The sequence below is a fragment of the Lupinus angustifolius genome, chromosome LG01, assembly GCF_001865875.1.
Source record: "Lupinus angustifolius cultivar Tanjil chromosome LG01, LupAngTanjil_v1.0, whole genome shotgun sequence".
In the NCBI taxonomy this organism is placed as follows: domain Eukaryota; kingdom Viridiplantae; phylum Streptophyta; class Magnoliopsida; order Fabales; family Fabaceae; genus Lupinus; species Lupinus angustifolius.
Window position 1 is genome coordinate 17,952,873 of NC_032009.1, and position 23,750 is coordinate 17,976,622.

Below are 23,750 nucleotides of genomic sequence, written 5' to 3' on the forward strand. Positions count from 1 at the left end.
CTCAACTAACTCTAATGATTACAATTATTAACACCCCCTCTTAATCAAAGAGTTATCCTTTTACAAGATATAGCAACAAAACAACTACGCAACTTTATCACCAAAGCTATGTACATTCAACATATCTCTAAACCTCTTAAATTTGTCAACCTTGAGAGCCTTTGTCAAAATATCAGCCTTTTGCAAATCTGTTGAACAATGCACCATCTTAACCCTTCCCTTTCCAACTTGATCTCTTAGAAAGTGGAACCTTGTCTCAATGTGTTTACTCCTTCCATGGCTAACAGGATTCTTTGCTAAGTTTATGGCTGATTGATTATCCACCCTTAGCTCGAAGTCCTCAAACTCTCCATATCTCAATTCTGTCATCAAGTGTATCAGCCATAGACCTTGGCAAGTGGCATTGCAGGCTGCAATGTATTCTGCTTCACAATTGAGAGAACAACCACATCTTGCTTCCTTGAGTTCCATGACACAGGTGCACCAAAGATGGTGAATACATACCCTGAGGTGCTTCTCCTATCCTCTTTATCTCCACACCAATCAGAATCTGAAAAACCAACAAATCCTGATTCATTCTTCTGGTTCTGCTTTGGAAACAGAACACCATAGTTTGTTATTCCCTTTAAGTATCTAAGGATCCTCTTTGCTGTTACCAAGTAATTGAACCGGTCACAATATCGATATGGTATAATAATTATACCGATCATACAATCATATCGATCAAAACCGATTATACTAGCCGATTTTCAATTGAACTGTACCGGTCATACCAGCCAGTTTTTATTTAAAATTAATTTTTTAATGAAAATAAAAAAATATTGGTTTTTTATTGATTTATAACATTAATGTTAATATATTATATATGTATATCTAATATCGCCGATACGTAGTTTAATTAGTGAACCATCAGTTGAACTGTTATATCACTGTACCAGTACCCTAACCGGTTTAATGACCAGTACGATATTAATAACAAAGCTTAAAAGCTTCATACACAAGTTACACACACAGCATATTTCATGCCCCACCTTTGCCTTTTATTATTGAAGAAAAACCTATAGAGATAAAAGTTGCCTCATTTGAAAGTGAGGGCAGTGCTAATTGAAATGACCAAGTCATTTTCTATGGTCTTTTATTATTTAATCAATTCACTAAATAAGCTAAACTACAAATAACCATTAGCCTTGCAACATTGAATTGATCCTTCAAATGTTTCCTTCATCCCATAATTGTACTTAAATCCAGCATCAATGAGCTTCTTGGAGTTCAAACTTGGCATTTTCTCACCCTTGATTTCTTTCAGATTGCTAGAGGATATTAAAATGAATTACGTTAGTTATAATGTGATCAAAGTGTAAAAGAATGAAAAAAAAATGAATGCACCAACAATCTAAGAGTTCGTTACAGTATCCTTGCATTATTTATCATTCATTTTTAATCATCATTGACTTGACTCTTCAAAAAGAAGTAATACAAATAAATATTGGATGATATAATGATTATGTATAACAATGCATAGATATTAATTATGGAATTGAAATTATGTTACTTAACAAATAATTTTATAAGAAGAGTAATTGAACTCACTCTAATGTTGGTATTTGGAATTCTGGGTATTTGTCACGAACTAGTTCACCTGTCTCTTCCATCAATATAGTACCACTTAATGAGCAAATATATCTCCCTTTTATATTTGGATGCTCAATCATAAAAATATGGGCTCTAACCACATCATCCACATGTATTATCGAGAAAGAAGAGAAAATATCATATTCATAACCTGCAATATTTGTTATTTATCAATAATTAAGATTATAGTGCAAGCAAGTACATATACATACATATATATTCATATTCTAAACACAAGATTACAAATTGTGGTTGAGATAGCATAACTTAGTCCACAATTAAACCATTGTTTTAAGTATATTTTATAGAAATTTGAAATTTCATTCATATTTATTTAAATTATAATGATAATGCATATGTTAAATAAAAACAAAATTGTCACTTCTTTGATAAGAAAAGTAAGACCCTACTTCCTAATAGGAAAAACTCAAAGTAACAAATGGTCAAGTAAGATTCCTATATAAAATGTACCATTTGTCTTCTCTCATATAAAACTTACAAATATAATGCCAATTCATATCTTATTTTCAAACATTAAAAGTTGAAACTCATGTATTTGCTCTTAAATGAGATTATTTCTAAAGTAATGCTAAACACTTATGCACTAAAAATTGAATTAAAGGGGAATGATGGTTACTTATACACATTAGAAATGATATCAAAGGGGAACGAAGAATGTAAAGGGTTGAGAGCTATGAAATGCATTCACAAGATGACTCGGAAGCCTTCATTTTCCCTCTAAAACTCAACACGCAAACAAAACCTTAAAGAAACATTTCTGTTAATCAGAACCAGCAGAGACAAAAAGTGTGTATTTTATCATCAATCAAAAAACTCAATTGAAGTTAAATATAAGGAGGAGTGTGACACATTGCAGAACTTACCAAATAACCAAGGCAGTGCCATTTGAATTGAAAGAGGAAGCCTTGGGCAAATGAATGGTCCAATGACTAAAGGAAGAACTAATGTCACAACATCTAATCCATGTTTTTCTCCAAATTCAAGAACTGCTTTCTCTGCCAAAAGCTGAGAAACAGAATAAGGCCAATTAGTAGGTTTTGTATTATAAATAAAATCAATATCACTCCAATAACTTTCATCCAATTCATCCACTTCTTCACCACTATAGATAACATCAGTGCAACTTGCAGTGAAAACAACTTTCTTCACAGTCTTTGAATTTAATGATACTTTTAAAACTCCTAAAGCCCCATCAACTGTTCTTTTTGACATTGTTTCCACTTCTTCTTCCAAATCCACTGGAGTAGCTGTATGGAAGACCCATTTGCAGCCTTCAATTGCTGGGCAGAAACTTTCAGGGTTGTTGAGATCCGCATTGAAAATCCTTAGCTTTTTGGATGCATCAGGTAAATTTGTAAGGAAGCTGAGATCTTTACCTAAAGTCCAAACAACACAAGCTTCAATGATTTTTGTTGTTGTTGCAAAGATTGTTGTGACCAACCAAGAAAGTAAAAAGTCTATATAATAAGACAACAAAAATTAGCATACATCTGGGTTCAAACCCAACAGCTGCACTTTCTCCATCCTTTTTATATCTGTTTATGAGTTAAATTTTGGAAGGTAAAAAGGAAAAGAAAAGACTTCAAAGTCATCTCATAAATTAGCTCGTAATCATGGATTTGAATCATCTCCATCAAAAATGGTGATTGAGTAGACAAGAAATACAAATGTTGTGAATATTACAAATCTTAATTCAAGAATAGAAAATGACCGATAAAAATCCCGTGGAAAGGAAAAATTTCAGAGTCATGCCACAAGTGTATTTCATGGCTCTCAGGTCTTCACTTTCCTTCCAAAACACAACTCGCAAACGACCCTTAGAGGATGGCAGACTCACAAATGTGGCATGTGAGGCACATAGGGGGGCCCATTTCTAAAGGAGACACTAATTTTTTTGCTACTACCAAGAATATGTCTCACAAGGAACTAATCCTTTTCGGTTGCAAGTGTTATTCACAGAAATCGAACATTTGACATTTTGACGAACGCCCTTGTTGGTAATTGAGACCCTAATGTGTTTACCTAAATTTATTATTCAGTTTTCTTTCATTTTTGTGTTTATTTTACGATAATGACTTAGATACAGTAGTACAATTACTGTATCCATAAAATATCAATGCAGGAAGTACTGCATGGAGCATAGAATTTTAATTTTTCTCATAGTCACATACACAGACAATTTGATAATGTTTAAGGAAGAATAAATTTCATGTCTTTTCATAATAAAATGAAAATTACCTGGAGCAGATCTGGTAGTGGTGTTGACATAAAAACCATTTGAAAGGAGTCTCTTAATCATCATTGAAGCAATGAATCCTGTGCCTCCAGTGACACAAATTCTTCCCTTTCCCTCTGCCATAAATGAAGCTCTTGCTAAAGGGGCACTCTCTATAGCTTTCAATGGCTTTATTGACTTTGATGACTCTAACTATGTATATATATATATCTCCTAGAAAAGTTTTTCTTTTTATCAACTAGGGGTGGCAATATGGGTCAGCCCAGCCTAGCTGGCTCGCCTTTGGGCATCAGAATATGGGCTGGTTTGACCCGACCCTTATTGTTAAAATGTTTCAAAATGCCTCGACCCATATTTGGCAGGGCTGGTAGGTCGACGGGCTGACACATTTTTTTTTTCAAAACACATATTAAAGCTTTTAGACAAAAATAAATAATTCAAACAATTCATAAATGTCTTTTAAAATAAAAAAATCAAAACAAAAGACACAATCTCATAATAACATTGCATTAGTACAAAACTTATAAATTCTAAACAATAAACCACCATAGTCTTAAATTTTAGACTCCTAGTTCACAATAGAGTTTATAACTCCTAAGTTTTGAAAAGTGTATAAGAATCAAAACTATTATATTATAAATCAATCACAATAAAGTATATATATTACTCAATTTAATTTGAATTCGACTACATTAAAAATATAAGCTGAAACCTAGTCGAATTTAATTAATTTTCCAAAAGGAATCAAAATCAGTAGTTCTATTTGAGTTTCTAATTTTCCATTTTAATTAATTAAATGTTAAAATTTGATTCAAACACCCCTAATTGTAAAGTGAAACTCTACCTTTATCTAATAACAAGTACAATAATTGGATAAGAGTGAAGATAATAGATAAGTACATAATGAGATATTAAATATTCATTTTACAAAGAGAAAGAAAAATTATATGCTTAAGCATCCAAACATAAGTTAAAATTGTAAAAGTTTAATCTTAATTGCAATGAGCAACATGATAGACAAATGAACTTTAATCTTAATGTGGCCTGCCGGCCCAGCCCTCCATGGCCCGTCTAAAAAACAGGCTTCCAAAACGGGTTGAATACGGGTTTTTGGGCTAAAACCCTCAGCCCAACCCGCTAAAAACACCTATCCGAACAGGCTGGCCCGTCGGGCCAAGCCCATTTTGCCATCCCTAGTATCAACTTGTTGTCAAATTAGTCCATTTTAAACAACATGATATTGGTGTAGTTATGTAAGGCCTTATTAAATTTATAGGATAAACAAAAGTTCAAGAGTTTGATTGTTGAAAACAACACTTGTTAGAAGGAACAGTCACGCACTCCAAAATGGATTAATTCATTATCAAAAGGATGAGAGAATAAATTGATAGTACAACAAAATTAGTTCATTTTAATATTTATATGGATTGAGATTCTCTCCCATATTAGACTATATGTTACTAGAATAAAGTCCAAATTGGTTTTATGATTAATATATTTACTATTTTAAAATGGTTTCCATTAAAAAAATTAAAGTGAGCATCCGATACTTGTGAGAATCCAATTTCTCTTATATGATTAGTTTTTGAGACACTTGCATTGTGACTATGGATTAATTTAATCGACGTTAGACCTTTAAGAAATAAATTTAAATGTTTTTTTACCGGTCAAATTGATATAAGTAGAAATTTGTAAAGGTGTTGCTTTATTTTTTTTAATTTTTGATAAAGGATGTGCTAAGTTAGCCATGTTAGAGCACCCATAATGGTAATAAAAAACAGTTCTTAGCGAAATAAATATATTCTTCGTTTAAGTTTACCACTAGAGAGAAGTCGTTCTTGTTCTTATTTTGCAATGGTAAGTTAAATAAGCAACATTCTTAAAGTTGTGAGTCAACATTAGAAAATGGGAAAAAATTGTTACAAGAGAAATGCGAGTATGTTTGTGGTGTCTAGATAAGAACGAAATAGAGTTGCACCATTGGAGGTGATTTTGGTTTGAATTGCTTAAGTTGTAGAAAAGTGTAAATAAATACAAAATAATCAGTATGACCCAAATGAAAATTTGGTTACTATTGTGGATGCTCTAAACACATGATAAAAGAACCTTTAAGAAAAGTTACAAACCCATTCAAATCAAGCTTTATTCCACAAATTCTAAATTTAAGGCTAACATCTAAGCACATGATAAAAGAACCTTTAAGAAAAGTTACAAACCCATTCAAATCAAGCTTTATTCCACAAATTCTAAATTTAAGGCTAACATTAATTTGAACCATTATAAATTTTCTTCATAGTGATTGGGAGCATATCCAATATTGGTGTCATGATATGCAAGTGTTTTTTTTTAAATATTTGTTCCATTTTGATGATCTGGAAGGAAATAAATGAAAAGTTAAAAATACTAAAAAAAAACTTTAGATCGTATAAGCTGGAGTAAGAAAATATATAGTGTAAGCTCAGCAAGCATATATTAGAGATGAAAATTCCATATCACACTATATCATAAATGATAAGGTTTTGGCATCTTTGATACATCATACAACATGATAGGGAAATAAAATAACATGTAAATACAAGTTTCAAGAGGTATAGATGAAACTGAAAAGTGTTTAAAGAAAATTTTTACTGCACAATTACAATGTTTGCAATGTTATATAAACCGTATGTTGAAGAGTAAATTATCTTTTCCCACCTAAATGTTTGCAATGTATATAAAAACAACAATTGATTTTTTAAAACCTACATTTTAGTTTAGATAGGGCTATCGATTATTCCCTCTTAAATTATGTTTTCATAAAATATAAATCTTTATTTTGGTATTGTTTTGGTCCATTCTCATTTTCAAATGATTGGTTGGTTTATGCTTGCATTTCCCACCTCACATTCTCATCCCTCATTGTGATAATCAATTCCCATAACTTTTGTTTCTTCATGGGATGCTCAAAATAAACATTCATCATATTTTCACATCTTTTACTTAAAATTATTTTACAGATGTGATTATCGAAAGGGGTAGTTAGTAAAGTAGATCATATATATATATATATATATAATATATATATATATATATATATATTTTGGTGCAATGAAAGCGATTGTTGTGTTGTGTTGACCACAAGCAATTAAATAATTGACAGAATAAATAGAAGAGAAGAAGACAAGAGAATCTGATAATGGGGTTGACCAATTGTGTCTACATTTCCGGGAGAGCTGATCGACTATCAAGATATTATTAGAGAATAAATATTACAAGCTCTGTCACACCTATGAGCCCAAGTACTCATGATGTGTTTCTACTTGACACTTCTACTTGATGCACATTATAACAAGACATTTGAGTCCAATATATAACATTGACAACTCTACCTCATTCCAATATTAGACAATGTGAGACTTATACAATAACATATTTCAAACATCCTAACAATATTCACCTTGTCAAATAACATATTTCAAACATCCTAACAATCTTCAAGTCTTTCAAAAACCTTATCAAACAAATCCAAAATTAATTTAACCATAAGATAGTATATATTCGATCCGATCATGGTGGCGAATTTGAAAACCATCAATTTGATAAATTTTGTGATAAATATGGTATTATGTATCAATTCTCAGCCCCTCATACTCCTCAACAAAATGGAGTTATTGAGAGGAAAAATCGAGTCCTAGAGGAGCTTTCTAGAACTATGCTAAACGAAAGAAGGTTCCTAAATATTTTCGGGTTGATGTAATGCATACAACTTGCTATGTGATTAACCGTATAATCTTGAGGCCTACTTTTTCAAAAACTCCTTATGAACTTTTAAAAGGCCGAAAACCCAATATTGCTCATTTTCATGCTTTTGGTTGTAAATGCTTTATATTAAATAATGGAAAAAGAGCTTTAATTAAATTTGATTCAGAAGCTGATGAAGGTATATTTTTAGGGTATTCATTGCATAGTAAAGCTTATCGAGTCTTTAATAAATATTCAATGCAAGTAGAAGAGTCTATGCATGTCCATTTTGACGAATCTTCTCCAAAAGAGAAGAGGAAGGTATTTTCTGATGATGTTGCAAGTGCTTTAGAAGAAGCATACTCTAAGGACATGGACCAGGACAAAGAAGAAGAAGAAGCAGAGCAAATTGTCTAAGATGAGCATTAGGACCTGCCAATCGCGTGGAAGACCAAGAAGGATCATCCACTCGACAAAGTAATAGGTGATATAACTATGGGGGTGGTAACCCTTATCTCTTTACGTAACTTTTGTAACTTCGTTGCTTTTATATCTCAAATCGAGCCTAAGACCATTGATGAGGCCATTGAGGATGTGCACTGGGATATAGCTATGCAAGAAGAGCTAAACCAGTTCGAGCGTAATAATGTATGAGACTTGGTCCCTAAGCCTAAAGAACATCCAATGATTAGTATTAGATGGGTATTTCGCAACAAATTAGATGAATCTGGGTTGATAATTAGAAATAAAGCTCGCTTAGTGGCCAAAGGCTACAATCAGGAGGAGGGCATCGATTATGATGAGACCTATGCTCCTGTAGCCAGATTAGAGGCCATTAGGATGGTTTTATCCTTTCCATCGATTATGAATTTTAAGTTATTTCAAATGGATGTCAAGAGCGCCTTCTTGAATGGCTACATTCAAGAGGAGGTTTACGTAGATCAACCTCCCGACTTTGAAAAATTTAAATATCTGAACCATGTATGTAAGCTCAAAAAGGCCCTTTATGGCCTGAAACAAGCTCCCAGAGCTTGGTATGATAGATTGAGCTCTTTCCTCTTGGAAAAAGAGTTTGTGAGGGGTATGGTTGATACTACCCTCTTTATTTGTAGATTAGATAATCATGTACTACTAGTTCAAATATATGTTAATGATATAATATTCGGATCTACTAATGACATTCTTTGTAAAGTATTTTCTGAGATGATGTAGGGTGAATTTGAGATGTCGATGATGGATGAGCTGACCTTCTTTCATGTGCTACAAATCAAACAAATGGAAAATGACATCTTCATTCATCAATCGAAATACTGCAAGGAGTTACTAAAGAAGTTCGACATGGAAAAGTGTAAAGAAGCTTCAACACCTATGGTGTCCGCTTTCTATCTAGATAAAGATGAAAAGGGAAAAGCAATTGAGGTAACCAAGTATCGTGGGATTATCAGCTCATTATTGTACTTAACTGCGAGTTGCACCGATATTATGTTTAGTGTTTGTATGTGTGCTAGATTTCAAGCTTTGCCTAAAGATTCAAATTATACTGCTATTAAACGCATCATGAGATATTTAAAATGAACAAATAATATGGGGTTATGGTATCCTAGGGATGCCTCATTATCCTTGGTAGGATATTCTGATTCCTATTTTGCGAGATGTAAGTTGGATCGGAAGAGCACTAGTGGGACTTGTCACTTACTAGGCAGTTCCTTAGTTGCATGACACATTAAAAAGCAAGTGTGTGTTGCTTTGTCCATCGCCGAAGCGGAATACATTATACATTGTCGTCGGTGTGTGTTGCGCTCAAATCCTTTAAATGAAGCAACAACTTAAGGACTTTGGACTTAACCTAGAAAAGATTCCTATAAATTGTGATAATAAAAGTGTCATAAACCAATCCAAGAATTCCGTTTTGCATTCTAGAACCAAGCATATAGAAATTAGACATCATTTCTTGCGTGACCATGTACAAAAAGGCGATTGTGTGCTTGAATTTGTCGAAACTACTAAACAATTGGCTGATATTTTCACCAAGCCCCGCTCATGAGATACTTTCTATGTTCTGCGAAAGGAACTTGGAATCCTTGATGAAAATTATCTTGATTAAAATCGTCTAAAATTTTATATTGTGCTTCGCATGATTAATGTCTTATATGCTTCAAAATATATATTTGTTGTGAATGCATTATATTCCTATTATGACTCATGATCTTGTATGATAAGCTGAAAAATGTATGTGTTTGAGTAATAATTGCTTGATATATGTTAGAAATCTATGCATGCTTTTAAACCCCAAAAACCTCTTGATTCTACAAATCTGATGTCAGTTAATCAATTAACTATAATTCTTAATCGATTAAAATGATTTCTAGTAGCAAACATTTCATTTTTCACTAAATTTAATAGATTAAGATTCAATTTTAATCGATTACCTGGGGTCGTTTTTCTGAAAATCTGGAATTTTAACACTGATTAATCGATTAAATATAGCTCTTAATCGATTAACGACAACATAAAATTAGAATCAGTAGCGTTTTTGACATTTTTTCAAATCCTCTCTTCCTCATTTTCTCTGAAAATCTCAAATGCAAACAACAAAATTTGATTTCTTAGCTTAAAGATGAATTAAACCTCACCTTTACTTATATTGCACTTCAATTCATCCCATCTTTCTCTCATATCTTTCAAAGAATCACATTTCCAATTCTAAACCCTAAGCTTAGGTTTCATCCCTTAACCTTCTTCCCCTCTCATTCCACTCACGATTTATGCTTTAAAATGGAAAGAGGTCATTCGAAGAGGTTCAAGACAACTGCTCATTGCATTCGTAAGCCTCTTATTGCTTCATCTTCAAATCCGAATGAGAGGCAAGACCGAGGAGATCCTTACTATTCTCTCATTCTTTAGGAGACCCGATTGTCCAAGTTTGAGGGAAGGAAACCCACTTACATAAGGTATGCTGATCTAACCTGGATGGCGAAACAAAATTTTGAGTTTCCGCAAGGTATGCAAGATCAGAGAGATGTGTTGTTTTTGGAATTAACGGGTAATCTGTACCCCGCTTTGATTAGGGAATTTTACGCCAACTTCCGTTATAAGGATGGAAAATATTGGTCTATGGTTTAAGGAAATCTATTTGAGATGGATAGTGATATTTTTGTGAATGTGGGTGGCTTATCCACTAATGGTGTTAGCCTAGGTGATTGTGAATGGCTTAAGGATTTTGATGCTGCTGAGGTTTACAAATCATGTTTAAGAGGTCCCCATCTATATGTCCAGGGAGAACTAACCAAAGTTGGTTCATTATCGGTAGAGAATAGATTGCTTCACTATCTGATTGCTTACATTCTAGTTTAGAGAAACACCAATCATGCACAACCAATTGTTAATGATCTGAAATTCATGTATGTTGTTAAGGAGAATATCATGGTTATTGGCTGAGGAGATTATGAAGGTCATGTATAATGTCTCTACATCACAATCCAAGTTGCTGCCCTACAGTATCTTCATATAGAGAATCATTGATTATCTTCACATTGACGTATCTGACACCATCGTCATAGAGATTTCTAATCAAGATCACCTTGTTGGTGAAAGCCTTATCCACAAGATGGGTATCTACAAGTATGGAAATACTTGGCAATACCAGGAGGATTACACTACTGTGGATTTGGATCTATCTTATGATGAAGATCAGGCTGGAACAGATCAGCCTAATGCAGAAACTCAAGGGGAGCTATCTGGAACTGCGTCGCAGGAACCATCCTTTGGATTAGGTTAGTTGGATGCCATGGAGCAAAGGCTGAATGATAGAATGGATCTACATTTTCAGTCTCTGAAGGACTCCTACCATACAGATATGGAACAATTTGAGGAGCGTCAGGTTGCCTACATCGATAATCACTATCAGGCTATGAGGAACTTTGTTCAGAATACTGCTGAGGCACAAAATGAGAGATTTTGTGCAGAATTTGAGAAGCTGAGATTCCTCATCCATGGTGATAGTAGTCTGATCATACCTGATGACAGAGATCCTCCTCCGCATCCCTAGATTAGAAGTCCTTAGACCTTAGGTTGCGTTAGGTTTAGTTCTTATATATGGCTAATTTTCAGGATTTATGATACTTTGTAATTTTGAAACATATTTTCTCTATACTTTTTGGGTTGTAACTCTAACTATCAACTTTTGCTGCACTATTGTGACTTGATATGTATGCTATTTGAATTTAAATAGTTACTATTTTGGTTTTAATTTGCTTACATAATATTCCTATCTATGTCAAATATAGCATGAATACATGTTTAATGGTCCTTGAACATGTTTGGTTATATGTATCTCTTATGTTTGATTGAGCCTGCTGTTTGAATACTATAATATAAATGCTTGATCATTCCATGCTTGATTAGTTCATGTATAACCTTTCATGCCATTAAATATGTCATATTGTTGTATCCTGTTGTTTTAATCAATTAACCAGTTTTCTTAATCGATTAAATGCAAATCAATTTGTACACGTGTTCAATTTTTTCATCTACTGATTGATTAATTACATTCCCAATATTAATTGATTAATTACAGTTTCAGTTCACTTCATATCTCTTTTTACTTTTGACCAAAATTCATTTACTTTATCTTTTTGATAATGTCAAAAGGGGGAGAAAGGTTGTTTTGTTGTTTGATGTGTGCAGGTTGTAAAATAAAATTCAGCTTCCGTTGTCTAGCTATGCGCTTTAACTTTGAAATCAACAACCATGTATTCTATGATCATCTTCAAGCTATGCATAAAAAAAATTGGTGTTGAGTTTGTCATCATCAAAAAGGGGGAGATTGAAAGTGCAGAGTGTCAAGATAGCATTTAGTTTGCCTATGTTTTGATGAAGACAAAGGAATTACTCAAAGCTTAAAGATAACTCAATAAATCAACATGCCAAAGATTTAAGAGCTTCGTGTCTAAACTAGAGTCTTAGATATGTGTCTTAGTTATTGAGTCTAGGTTAGGTAAACCTAGATGCAAATCTCACAAGTTCTAAAAACTATCATATCATTTACATGAGACATGTCATCTAGCTTATTATATGTTCATGCATTAATCATACATATTATTTGTGCATTTTAGGCATAACATAATGGTAAAACATGTATAGTCTATAAGCATAACATATAAGTAGTTTACCATTCAATATCTTAACTGAAAAAATGCCAGTTAATCGATTAACGTGAAAACAGTTTTAATCAGTTTCAACAGATAATTGAAAAACAGAATTCAGTTATTCTAAACAGCCCGTTAATTGATTAACATGACACTTAATCAATTAATTGGGCATAAAACAACTTTTCTATATAAACTGTGCTTTTATACAATGCTTTATACATTCATTCATTCATATTTTAGAATTGCTAAGTTGCATATTTTCGTGCTCCTTGTATATCATATAGGCAGAGAGAATTGCATGTAAGAATAGTGAGAGATAGTATCATGCTTAGGGATTAAAATGTCATCAATTGCATGTGATTAAATGTGTTCATCATTCTATCTTATCTTGTGTGATTCTTTCATTTCGTTTAGAGATTTCTTAGGGTAGAAATTACATGTTCTTCATGATTCTGAGCTTATACATATTCATAATAATTTGTGAGATTTGTATAGGGTTTATAGCTTATTATTTATTGTAATATTTGAGCTATTTTGTGCTGTACATTACTCTGTTTTTGTTGTATTTTTGTAACAAGGAAAGTTGTATCTTGGTATTGTACCACCAACGAGATACAGAGAGTCTTCATCAGGACTTGGAGGTCCTTAGTTTAGAACATACTCTTGGCTGGGGCTGGATCATAAGAAAGGTTTTCCTAGGCGATAGGTAAGGTCAAACCAAGGTGGGGATTATGAGAATTCAAGAAAGTAGCATTCAAGGTCTTGTAATTGGAAGTGTGTATGTAAGATACATTGGCTTCAATTTTAGTGAAGAAAATCTCCCAAGATTGGAAGGGGAGGGCTGAATGTAGTTTTGTAGTGGACCGCAAAACGAACCAGTATAAAAAACTTGTTGCAAGTTGTTTCTTACCCTTATCTCTTTATTGTTTTAAGTTGTTTTTAATTGCCTATTGTAGCTGATAATTTGAATATAGTAACTCTATTATATAAAGATCATTTTTGTTCAAATATATTTGTTGTATCATTTCTATATAATATGTGAGTGGTTGTGTAATTGAGCCATTCAACAACTGTCTGTTAAATGCGATTTAATCGATTAAGGCAGTCCTTTAATCGATTAACTGGGTGATTTTTTAGAATAGGGCTTTGGTGCGAATAGCGATATTTGAGAACCATGACACCTATTCAACCCCTTCTAGATGTATTCTGTCACTGATATCTAACAAAAGAAAAATCACCCATAGTATGCAAGATAGAAAAAGGAAGTGTTTACCAGACTAGGAAAAACGCCTTTTAACTTGCAAATATTTCCAATATTTGGCTTGGAATATTGCACTACACCTAGGGGTGGCAATACGGGCCAACCCAATCCACTAGAATATGGACTGACCCGACCCGACTCTTATTACTAAAATGGCTCAAAATGTTAACCTAACCATATTTGGTAGGACTGACATGCTAGTAGGCTGATCCGTTTTTTTTTATAAATTATCTACAATTACAAGTACTGTGAAGTTTCATATATGAGTAACAAATCTGGCATATGACCTAGAGATAAAAAATGGTTATTTTTTGTTACCTTCAATCAAAAGCTCTGATTCTTCTTGGTGCTTCTCTACAGTACTCAGTGTTGTATCTTCTATACTCTGGTCCAATCTATACAAAGAATCCATTAATGTATTACTCAAATGAATGCTTGTGATTTTTGAAATACAACCAAGCAAATGTTTAACATTGTAGACTTTATTGTTGTTGAATGTTTACTTAAAAAAATATAGTGTTTTTTTTGTTATGCCCAAACCATTTTTAATGTCTGACCTAGCCATTAAATGGACTATGCACATTTGATTTGAAGTAATGTTTGTTTTCTGTATAGTTTATTATACTTACATGACCAAAACCAAAATTTCTTTTTATAGAAAATAAAAAATGAGGTGAACCAACATGAAATAAGGTATTTACCACTATTAATTAGAGAAGGCAGTGTTTCTGTCGTGCTTCTATTCCTCTCTTCAAACTCTGCACTGAGTTTATGTTCTCAGTCCCAGTCACTTTCAAACACCATTGTTATTAATGCCTTTGAGATTGTGAGGTGGTGAAGTTTGAAGCATAGTGTTGAGTTTTGGCCTGGTATGTTATGAAAGTTTTTAATGTTGGCCTCTTGGGCGAACCCAACCTGACCCTTTGTGGTCCGTCTATAAAATGAGTTTCCAAACTAGGTTGAATATGGGTTTTAGGGCTAAAATCCTCAGCCCGACCTGATAAAAATTTCAATCTAAATGGGCTGGCCCATCGGGCCAAACCCATATTGTCATTCCTAACTACGCCAGAGTTGACGTTCAATAGCACACATTTTAGATATATAACAACGATACCTCCAATGAGCGATGTTATATATTTTATACATATAATAGCACATACTACAATGAGTAATATTGTATTATTCATAAATATTCTCAACAACATAGATATACAACAACATCACTTACAACGAGCGTTGATGTATTAATCCTATATAACAACGTTATCTATAATGTGTGTTATTGTATTAATCATATACAACAACATTTTCTATAATGTGCGCTGTTATATTAATCATATACAACAACACTCTATAATAAGAGTTGTTGTATAATGAGAGTTGTTGTATTATATACATACAACAGTGCTTGCTAGAGCTTCCCCCGACATGCATGCACTGTTGATTTGTACATATTAATACCTACATATACATTTATCAATAACACAAACATTCTCAACATCACATACATATTAATATAGGTTAGAAGTTTGAATTATTAATAACATGAATACATTACAAACAAAGAATATCATTCCAATTATATTTTGGCAGAGTCATAAAATTACAAACAAATAATATAAGTATAATATATGCAAATTAAAAACAAATAAAATTATGCTATAATTATACAACGACATGCATCTACTTTTTCCTTTTCTTTGATTGTTTTTGGCTTGTAATATCATTATTTGGAAGAACATATTGATTCACCCAAAGCCCCTCATCATAATCATCTCTTGTATAAAAATCATTATCTGTAGTTGGTCCACTCTCACGTGACTATGATGTCCGAAAAAATGATCATCTTCAGCATCAATATCTTCATATTCTTGATCATCAATATTATTGATGATTATTTTGTTAGTTAAAAGAACATTAATGGACCATTTCATATCAGCTGTGTCACTAACATAGAATACTTGTTGTATCTGTGATACTAGAATAAATGACTCATATTTATATCCTAACCTATTAAGATCCACATCATTAACCCTAACTCATCAACTCGGAAGTCATTGTTGTTATAAACTCACATAGAACAAAATATTGGCACTCGAAACATTGTGTAATCCAATTCTCATATTCGTTCAATGACTCTAAAGTATGACATATTGGCATATATTGGGTTTCTATATTTTGCACTTGACATATTTAAAGTTCGAGTAACAAGAGTCACCCTATTATTTTGAATTTTACTTTGATAATCTTTTTTCTTCGTATAAAACATGAACTCATTAGTTTGGTAACCAATGTAGGATAAGACATGAATACTTGGACCATTAGCTAACCATTTCAATCTTTTGGAAACGAAATGTGCATTTATATTCAAATCCTCAACAATGTGATTTTTTATGCACTTTATGAAACACCGATTATGCTCTACGGAAATCCAATTTTCATTCTTATTTGGGTTAGACTTCCTAAGAATCTCCTTGTGTTTTTCAACATATGGCTCAATCTCGTCGATATTATGTAAAACATATAAGTGCACTGCTCCAATTAGGTTCTTATTATAGTTAATATTTGATTCCCAATAATTCTTTCGCCAAATGTTCTTTTTGCATACAGAGGCTTTGGAATGCCTACGAAATCACCATTGGTAAGGTATCCGGTACAAAAATCAAGAGCTTTTTCAAGAATATATTGCTCAACAATATAATCCTTTAGTCTAGATCAGTTCTTCACATACCCTTTAATGTCTTCATAGAACACTCAAAAGGATACATCCATCTCATATATGAAGGGCCACATAGGTGTCTCTCTCAAACAAGATGAATGCTTAGATGAATCATTATATCAAAAAAGAAGGTGGGAAACTCACACTAAGTCAAAATAATTTATCTTTGTAATGCAGGTAATTTCCCATGGTCAATCAATTTGCTACAAATTGCCTTGAAGAATAATCATAACTTAGTTATGGTTCCTCGAACCTTTTTAAGTAGAATGGAATGTATTCCAATAGGCAAGAAATGCTCTATAAGTACATGACAATCATGAGACTCAAGACCTTTTAATTTGAGGTCTTTCATTGATACGATGTTCTGAATTTTGGGAGAGTACCCCTTTGAAACTTTAACACCATGAAGAAATTTACAAATTTACATTTTCTCATTCCTCGATAAAGTATAAGCTGCTATAGGTAGATATGTACATTTTCCCTTTATTATTGCCCTTAATTCCTTTCTTATTCTCATACTAACCAAGTCCAATCTTTCATTCAAGTCATCTTTGGTCTTAACATGGACATTGAGTAAGGTACCAAGGAGACTATCAAATATATTTTTTTTCTAATATGCATAACATCGAGGAAATGACTTATATATAATGAACTATAATATGACAATTTAAAGAAGATTGACTTTTTCTTCCACCCATTTGTGAACATTTATTTTGCAAAAGGTTTACCGAAGTTATTATTCAAACCCTTTAAATTTTGAAATAATTGGTCACTCGTCAGTAGCAAAGGAGCACGACCTTCTTCATTGTTCCCATCAAATGTTTTTCTCCATCGTTGATAGTGATGATCTGAATGCAAAAATCCATGATGGTCATGGAAGACATTCTTCTTATAGTGTTCCAACCTCGTTGAATGAGTATTGTCTTCACATAAAGGACATGCAAAATGTCCCTTTATACTATACTGTAACATGTTACCATAGGCAGGGAAATCACTGATTATGCCGAACAACAAAGCCCCCAAGTTGAATCTTTCTTCCCAATATGCATCATATATATCTATGCATGTCTCTCAAATTTGCTTCAAGTCTTCAATTAATGGAGTCAAATATATGTCCATATCATTTCTTGGTTGTTTAGGTCCAGAAATTAGCATAGATAACACCACATATTTGCGCTTCATGCATAGATAAGAAGGTAGGTTGTATATCACCAACATCACTAGCCATGTAACATGGGAGCAACTTTGAACACTATGTGGGTTAATTCCATCAGTTGACAATACAAGACATAGATTTCTAGATTTTTGACCAAAATTAGGATAGTCTTGATCAATTTTTCTCCGTTGAGGATAATCTACAGGATTCCGAAGCTTGTCATCTTTAATCCTTTCTTCATCATGCCATGTCAAATTCTTTGCGTCTTTCGCAATGCTGAACATACACTTAAATCTTGCTTTGATGAGAAAATATCATACATTTTTTTGGGAATTGAGTCTTCCTTCTTATACCATGATGCATTACATTTAAGATAAAACTTTAACAAAGCATACTCATTGAAAAATAAGATGTAAACATTTTCACAAGCATGTATCCTATTGTAGTTCATGCCAATTTAGCATAACATTTGTTTAGTATCATAGGTTTGAGAAGAGAGCACATTATCTTCGGGCAACATATCCTTCATAAGTGCAAGTAGGTTTGTGAAAGTCTTATCACTACACCCATTAACATATCCAACTTACACAACCTTGATGCTGCTTTCAATCTCGTGAATTTAGTACAACCATCATGTAATGGTTTCTCAACATCACTTCTCAACCGCTGAAACATCTCAGGACAATCCTGAAGATCCTCTTCAACAATGTTTGTTCTCTTTCACATGCATATCATCATAATCCATGACATCTCTTTTCTCATCATGCCTTGTCAACCATGTGTAACTTTGATCAATACCGTGACATACTAAATGCAATTTTAACTCATTTGGAGTAACTCGGTTTGAGTAACAACATTTTAAGCAAGGACATACAATTCTATTAGGGTTTTCAGTATTCTCAATTGCAAACCTAACAAATGATTTCACTCTTTCCTCATAATCATTCATCAATCAATTGATACTTATCCATTTTCGATCCATTTTCTAGAAAGGAATTGACAAAAAAATAATATAATGAGCATAAATCCCTAAAGCTTTGTGTTAAACTCACTAAGGTAGAGAAAAATACATTATGTAAGTGAAAAGGAGGAAACCCTAACTCAATTCAAGTTAAATGAGTGAACTCAGCTTCAATTCATGTAATTAAAAAAATGGAAATATTTATAAGGAAAACTCACTTTCAATTCGGAGTTGAATGAGTGAATGAACTTTCGGCGTTGAATAAGTGAATGACGATTTTGAGGTTGAATAAATGAACGAGTTTCAAATTCGGTGTTGAATGATTTTCTTGTTGAATGAGTGAATGATTTTCATGTTGAATGAGTGAATGAGTTTTGAGGTTGATTTTCGATATTGAATTGATTTTGAGGTTGAATGATTTCTATTCGGTACAAGCAGGTCATAACACACCTAGAGGGGGTGAATAGGTGTAGCGGATCACTTTTTTCGTTTTTCCGATATTTTGCGTAGATCTAAAAACTGCTACACTTAATCGATTAAGCTTGGTTTTAATTGATTAAGCAGTGCTTGGATTTAATCAATTATGCTTGTGGATAATCGATTATCCTAAATCTTGCACTTTTTGATTTTTAGGTTTCTTGCACAACAAGTTACCGATTACCAATCTTTACACAATCAATTGATTAAAGTAGTTACAAAATGGTAACAATACAGATTATAATAGACAACTCAGAATTAATTAATTAACAAGAATATAAAGATTGAAAGTAAAGAAGGTAAGGGATAGAAAATTGTGGTTTCCCACACTCATGGCAAGTGAAGCGTTCCTTTGGGTTTTGCCTTTCTTGGTTGATTCTCGCGCTTCCTTCTTTTGGAACCTCTTGAATCCTACTCTTTTCTTCAAGAATTTTCTAAATTTTTGTACCAGGAGATTCAAAGTTTCCTCGTCCAGATCAGATTCAGAATTGTCAAATCGAGCTTGTAGGCTCAACGGGGTCAAGAAAGAATTCTCTTGCTAGGTGTATTAGAAGAGTGTTTGTAATCAAACATTTATTTCCGATAGTAAAGAAAAATCTCTCGAGATTAGAAGGGGAGGCCTGAATGTAGTTGGCAAGTGGACCTGCAAACGAATGAGGTTAAAAATCCTTGAGCACTTTTCTCTTTCCCTATCTCTTTTACGATTCTGTCTTTACGTGTTATTCTGTTTCAATTGCATTATGTGATTTGTGTTAATTGTCAATAATATTCGTATAATCAAGAATCAATTTAGGATAGTAAAGATCAGCAATCATCACTGTTTTCATTGCAAGAAAAATATGTTTTTCAGAGAATCCAGAATCAGCATAATCGATTAACGCTAACTATAATCGATTAAAACAACTTGCATGTTATAATATGTGTTGTTATCTTTCTGTAACTTCTTTAATCAATTGATTGTATAAAGATTGGTAATCGGTAACTTGTAAACCTTAAAATCAAGAAATGCAAGATTCAGGATAATCGATTATGCACAAGCATAATCAATTAATTCCAAGCACTTCTTAATCGATTAAAACCAGGCTTAATCGATTAAGTGCAGCAGTTTTCAGATCTACGCAAAATATTGGAAAAGTGGAATAAGTGATACACTATACCTTTTTCACTCCCCTCTAGGTGTGTTCTGACCTGCTGGTACTCAACACTAGGTTTTCGGCCTTTCGAAAGTTCATAAGGAGATTTTAAAAGTTTAGGTCTTAGGAGTACTCAATTTATAATATAGCAGAATGTATGCATTGCATTGGCCCCAAAATATTTAGGCATTTTGCTTTCATTAAGCATGGTCCTGGCCAACTCCTCTAATATGCAATTTTTCCTCTCAACAACAACATTTTTTAGGAGTTCGAGGAGCCGCGTATTGGTGCAGGTTACTATGCTTATTGCAAAACTTGTCGAACAAGTGGTTTTCAAATTCACCGCCATGGTCACAAAGTATATATACTATCTTAAGGTTAAGTTGGTTTTGGATTTGCTTGACTAAGTTTTTGAAGGATTTGAAAGCGTCATTTTTTATAGGGTGGTTAAGAATTTATTAAAGAACTTAGTTGGGTAATCTGTTTTACACATGGGTTTTGTATTTTGACAATTGAAAATTAGAAACCAATTGGAGAACTTCAGGATTGGTGCTAATGTTCCTAACAAATTGCATGCTGCAGATCCCAACAGCCAAACCAACTGAAGCAAAACAATCAAACATAGTCGATAAAAAACTCCATAGACCCTTCTATCATCCCTTGAATGTTGTTTCATCTAAAAACTCAACTGAATCAAAATACTAACATAGTCGATAAAAAAATTGTATCATTCAACATCAAAAGGGGCAACTACAACTATCATCCCTTGAATGTTGTTTCAATCAGATGCTAAACAATCAAGGCTCCTCTGAAGCTACATTAGAACCCAAAAGACTTTTGTTAAGTTACAAATTCACAAAATAACAATAACAATTACAAAAAAGCTATACTCATGTAATCAGTAAATAAATCAAGGCTGCAAAGAAGACCAGTACAAGGAAAAGAAAACTGAAAATAAATAACAATTATAGTATACTATGGACAATTTTCTTCACTTTGATCATTACATCCTTCTATACAGATACAAAAAGACCCGTAATAGTCACACAAAGAGAGATTTAATACGGGAAAATTATCAAAATCGTAGCTATTTTTGCAACCATGTCCTTCTCATCCTACAAAAGTAAGGCCAGCAAACAAAAAAGCCGACATCACAGTTCCAAATGAATGCAAAAACAATCTATATAGTAGCAATTATGGCTTGTTTGTACAACTACTAAGGCATGGGACACAATCTTTGACGTGTTTTTTCCGTATTTTATATTCACATCCAGAATCATAAGACAGCAATGTGTTTTGAAACCATGGTCTGAACCTCCAATCTCAACTCTTAAAGCATAAGAAGAAATAAAAGTATATCTGCAAAAAATGGCAAATGCACCATCTAATCATTGGGGATTCATTTTTTTTTTGTTTCTACGGGTATCCTCGCACTGGAGGCAATCCTGTCCGAGCCGTGAACATCCACAGGTACGTGGGGCTAACTCTGCCAACGGACATTTTTTCCATCCACAAGACTCGAACCCTTGCTTAAGGGGAATCAAGCATGTACCACTTAAACCAACGTCCGTTGGTATTGAGGATTCATTGGGGATTCATTTGTTGCACATGAAAGTTCAAATCACCATAAACAACATAATCTTGTGGAGTATAAGTTAAACGTAACACCGATCTCACATTAACATGTTAAACTCAATGAACAAACTAAAGAAACGGAAAAACTTTAAAAATAAAATTAACACAAAACAGAATGATGAAATTCCCAAGTCCTAACTAATCAATTCTAAGGAAGTATCTCAATGTTAAAAACTAAACACGAAAACTACACACAGATTAGCATATCACTAAGCTGTAATAAGAATGCACATGCGGATACGATGCATAACAAAATTAGGAATCATAAAATGTTTCAACCAAGGTCGCTAATGCTTTTTAAGTGCATTTATTTTGTCCCTCAGGTAGTAGAGTTTTGCCCTCCTCACTTTCTTCTTGTCAAGCACTTTTATCTCCTTTATGTTAGGTGAATACCTATCACACATTGAATAAAGCTTAAGCATTAACCATTATGTAACATGAGTAGAAGCATGACCAGCTGATAATTAAAAGAAACCATACCACAAAATAACATTAAAGGAGGGTAACCCAAAATAAAAGTAATTGGTTAAGCAAATGATATGCAGTAATAGTGATACTTGTAATCTATGAAGTATGGATATTGATACATGTGTCGGATACAATACATATCTGATACGCCGACACGCATTTTTTCTAAAATAGAGGATACGATACGTTCAGGGATACGCGTATAAAATAATAAAAACACATAAAATATGATAAAATTATAAGTGTAAATCAAAATATCTAAAGTAAAAAATATAATGGAAATTTAAAATCGTTATCCTTCATAACAAATTTATCTTATCCTATGAAAACAAATTTATCTTTTCCTATTTTATTGAAAACGAATTTATATATCCTATACTTTACTGAAAACGAATCCATATATCATATATTTTATTGAAAACGAATCGAATACGTGTCTTAATATTTATTTTATTTTATTTTTTTAATTTTTGGATACTCTATGGATACGTATGATTCACGAATCCGAGCGTATACATGTCAGACACTGACATATGAGAGTGTTTGACGAATCCGTGGTTTAGAGCTTATAATCCCAAAACCTCAACCAGAGCATAAAGAACATAAGGAAACACATTATCTCAAAACTTTAAACTAAAAATTCATTCTGCATACACATTTCACAATGAAGCAATTGTTGTTAGCAGGAACTCTCCAAGATTTTCAACTAAATATTATCACCGTATGATGAGGTTCTCAATGAAACAGCTTTTATTAATATCTTTATTTTTATTTCCATACGAAGCAATTTAGAATTTTTACAACACTGCTTAAATTCCAACACAAGAAGATTGGATTTGTTTTATCAGTTCAACACAGCATGACTGCAAGTGAAAAGACCTAAAATTTCGATCGATTCAAAACCCTAGATTTAGAAACGTGTACAATAATAGTACAAAAACAAATGAAATGGAAGAATAGAGGAACTTAGAATCTGGGGTTTGTTGAGTGGAAGAGAATGAAATGGAAGAATGGAAAAGAATTGTAATGAATGAAAGGTTTAGGTTTTGTAATGGGAAATTGACAGACCTCCACTAATTAAATAAAAACTTTCACTATCTATTATCTATTTAGTTAATTGTATGGTCCACCTGCTTGATTTATTTGTGGAGGTTTCAATAACCTCTACACAAAAACCTCCA

General features: G+C 32.9%; 1 protein-coding gene and 1 long non-coding RNA gene across 2 annotated transcripts; one reads left to right on the top strand and one right to left on the bottom strand.

Moving 5' to 3' along the window:
* LOC109350528 (vestitone reductase-like) lies at window positions 1,017-4,074 on the bottom strand. The gene is made up of 4 exons (XM_019591762.1): window positions 3,892-4,074; window positions 2,517-3,029; window positions 1,591-1,783; window positions 1,017-1,310 (listed from the first exon to the last, which is right to left on the bottom strand). Exons 1-4 carry the CDS (start codon window positions 4,010-4,012, stop codon window positions 1,169-1,171), a joined length of 969 nt encoding a protein of 322 aa, XP_019447307.1. The 5' UTR covers window positions 4,013-4,074; the 3' UTR covers window positions 1,017-1,168.
* LOC109350543 lies at window positions 7,218-23,545 on the top strand. The gene is made up of 3 exons (XR_002108112.1): window positions 7,218-7,229; window positions 10,627-10,630; window positions 23,440-23,545. It is a non-coding gene; the product is annotated as an uncharacterized LOC109350543 (long non-coding RNA).